Source organism: Oenanthe melanoleuca, chromosome 2 (genome assembly GCF_029582105.1).
Source record: "Oenanthe melanoleuca isolate GR-GAL-2019-014 chromosome 2, OMel1.0, whole genome shotgun sequence".
Classification (NCBI taxonomy): domain Eukaryota; kingdom Metazoa; phylum Chordata; class Aves; order Passeriformes; family Muscicapidae; genus Oenanthe; species Oenanthe melanoleuca.
In genome coordinates this window covers 91,364,773-91,367,749 of record NC_079335.1, presented here as the reverse complement: position 1 = coordinate 91,367,749, position 2,977 = coordinate 91,364,773, and the positions used below count along the sequence as shown (strand labels likewise).

General features: G+C 40.9%; 1 protein-coding gene across 1 annotated transcript in view; it reads right to left on the bottom strand.

The window, feature by feature from the left end:
• Positions 1–622: 622 nt before the first annotated feature.
• Positions 623–2,977, bottom strand: part of SALL3 (spalt like transcription factor 3) — a 20,349-nt gene continuing 17,994 nt past the window's right edge. The window contains exons 3-4 of the mRNA XM_056485687.1: positions 2,666–2,977; positions 623–1,680 (exon numbers count right to left, since the gene is read on the bottom strand). The exon at positions 2,666–2,977 is cut by the window's right edge and continues 29 nt beyond it. Of these exons, the coding sequence (XP_056341662.1) occupies positions 1,249–1,680; positions 2,666–2,977 (744 nt within the window). The 3' untranslated portion in view covers positions 623–1,248. The remainder of the gene's footprint in view (positions 1,681–2,665) is intronic.

The window sequence follows — 2,977 nt, the reverse complement described above, 5'->3', positions numbered from 1 at the left end:
TTGTAGAAAAGTTAAAGGAATCATTTCCATTTAAGAAACAGCAGTCCCCATATTTCCTAAAGATCTGGCCGTTCTCTGCAATTTTCTGCTTAGTTGATAGAGATCTCTCATCGTTTGAGCTTAAAACAAAACAAGAAACTGCAACAGGGTCCTCCTCCTTATTCCTTAAGTCAAAGTACTATTTATAAAATAGTTTACATCTTTGTTCAGTTTCAAATTATAGACAAACCTCCCTAATACAAAATACTAAAAGTGCAATAGTATAAATTAAGAGTTTGCAACCACATTATACAAACATTACCTTTTTATTGTACAGCTTTGATAACACGGAGTATTTACTCACAACTGTTTATAATGTTGTGAATAATTTATGGTGCTAAGGTTTGTCTGTAACTTGTTTTCCAATCATTGAGCTAAAATCCACACTACATTTTTTTTTTCATTTAATAGAACAACTGTCCACATAGCAGCTACAAATATTTAAATAAAAAAAGGTTTGTTACTGACAGGTACTTGCACATGAAAAGCATGCTATCTTTCCCAATAAACTTCACAATTTTGCCTGCATTGAAAGAAACCACTTATTCATAGTAAAACAAAACTTGCTTAAAAAAAAAAAAAAAAAAAAAAAAGGAAAAAGAAAAAAGAAAAATCACATAGCCAGATGTATTTTGCAGTACAAAAGCTTCATTTAAGTTTGGGGCTAGTATATTGTCTGTTACCCGCATAATCTTAACATTATAAATACTACAGACAAGGATACTGTAATAATACACAGCATTGGGGTACTAAATCACTTATTTAAGATTAAGATTCCTAAAAACATAGTCCAAGTTGCTAACTAATTTGAACAAAACCAGCAAATAAGTGTGACAGAATGCCATAATGAAGCCCCCCTTTCTCAGGTGATAGTAAGTTTTGTAAGAAGCAAAGTGAATGTAGAACTAGCCTCTTTTTGTTTCTAATGAAGTTATCCCATGACTGGTGTGTTTGTTTGTTTTCTGTTAAATTAAAAGGTTTCAAAGTTCTCAGTAACAGTCAAACTCACTGTTGAAAGAAGTACCATGCAGATCTTGCAAGACAACTTTTCAGCAGCCACAAAGTTATGTATTTCTGCTATGGGTAAAACTTTAACGGGAACCTATGCATTTAGGTCAGGAAACTAATGCTTAGTTTCAAAAGCTGTACATGGAACAGGACAAGTGTTGTGTCGAGTAGAGGTCCAACAGTTATTCGGAATGAATGCTTTTAATTTATGCCAATCTCTTTATTATCCTCAATAAATCTGGTGAATGGACGACTGGCTCCCGTTTCAGAACTTGCTTTGTCCAGACTGACAATGGGAGGGCTGCTGCCCGTGCGAGCTTTGTCCATGCCACCGGTAAGGTTACTTAGAGGCGGGATGGCGCCTCCGCCTAGACTTACTGGGAGCTGAGGAATGCCTCCGTTCTGTATGACAGAAATCTCATTGTTCTTCATAGCAAGTCCGTTAGTGATAGCTACAGCATATTGGTTCCAAAAATTGGGGTCAACATTCATGGCCCGAGCCGCCAAATCCTTCTGGAACATCTCGGAGAACTTGAGAGCGTCGCCACCGAGCAGAGCCATGGGGTTTTCCACGGAGAGGCGTCGGCCACGGCGTGCAGGGGCGTTATTCCACATGTGAGTCCCCATGTGAACCTGCAGAGTGAACAGGGACAAGATGCACCCCCAAGTTAGCACATTCTGGTGAGGTGTCGAGCCTGAAATACTGTTACTTACAGTGGCTCTTGTTTTTTTTTTTTTTTTTAATGCCTTTTAATTCGCATTGAAAAAAAACAGCTCCAGAAAAGACACAGTTCTAAGGTCCAGTCATACCACACAAAGAAAACCCAGTTCCGTAGTAGTTTTTCAATGTGCATTTGCTTCTTCTCAGTGAAAACAGTGCTGCAAGACTAAAGGGTACACACTCTCTTGGGTTAGACAATTTCACATGTAAGCTGGAAATCCTCACATGCTGAAGATTACCGAGGGCATTACTCATACTAGGAGATGGATGTTTTTTCCCTTTTCCTTTTTTCATCCTGTCTGTTTTCATGTTTTATCTCACGTCAGAAACACTGATTAATTTGTTAAATTTAGTATTTTTAAAAAGGACATTTAAAATGTCTTCCCCAGGCTGCATCCTGATTGTTAACCAAACGGCAGGAATAGGAGCCATCGGTCCTGTGGTAACTCATTGTAAATCTGTGAGAAATAGCTTTCTACTCTGCAATGGCTGCAAAGTGGAATAGAAAACAGAAATTGGGGAGGCACCCAAGGAGCTGAGCAAGATCTGTGTTTCTCGCTTATAGCAAAGTTGTTTTGCATTGATGGTCTGTAAGAACACCCAGAACAGGTTCATCGGCTGACTGGGTGTGCCATCACATCTGTCAGAACTACAATGTGCCTGCATGTACACCTGTAACCAGCTTTAAAGTTCACATCATTGCACAGCCACTTTCCAGTCCTTATCTTCCACACAGAGGAAGCATAATGACCACCACCGTACAGCAAGCATTTCCTAGAAGCTCCCTTCTCACATGTCTTTGGGACTAATGCTTAGCACTGAATCCTGCTGAGTTCAAGAGCAGTGCTCTTTAACCGCCCCCTCCCCAAGCCTTTACAGTTTTATGTGGCCTCTTACCTTAAGATTCCCCTTTGTGGTAAAAGCTCTACCACAGATTGTGCAACCAAACGGTTTTTCACCGGTATGGGTGCGCTCGTGTATCTGCAGTGCACTTGCTGAGGAGAAGGTCTTCCCGCATGACTGACAGTTGTGCTGCTTGGGAGTCCGGCGAGGGGGGGGTGCCAGCATAGGGGTGATCCCCGGACTCATCACTGTCTGTGGTGCAGCAGGAACCTGGATTCCAGCTGGAAGCGAGGGAACCTCACCCAAAGAGATCGGCTTGCTGTGACCATTCACTTCCATTTTGATCATGGTAGGTGCTGTACTGGT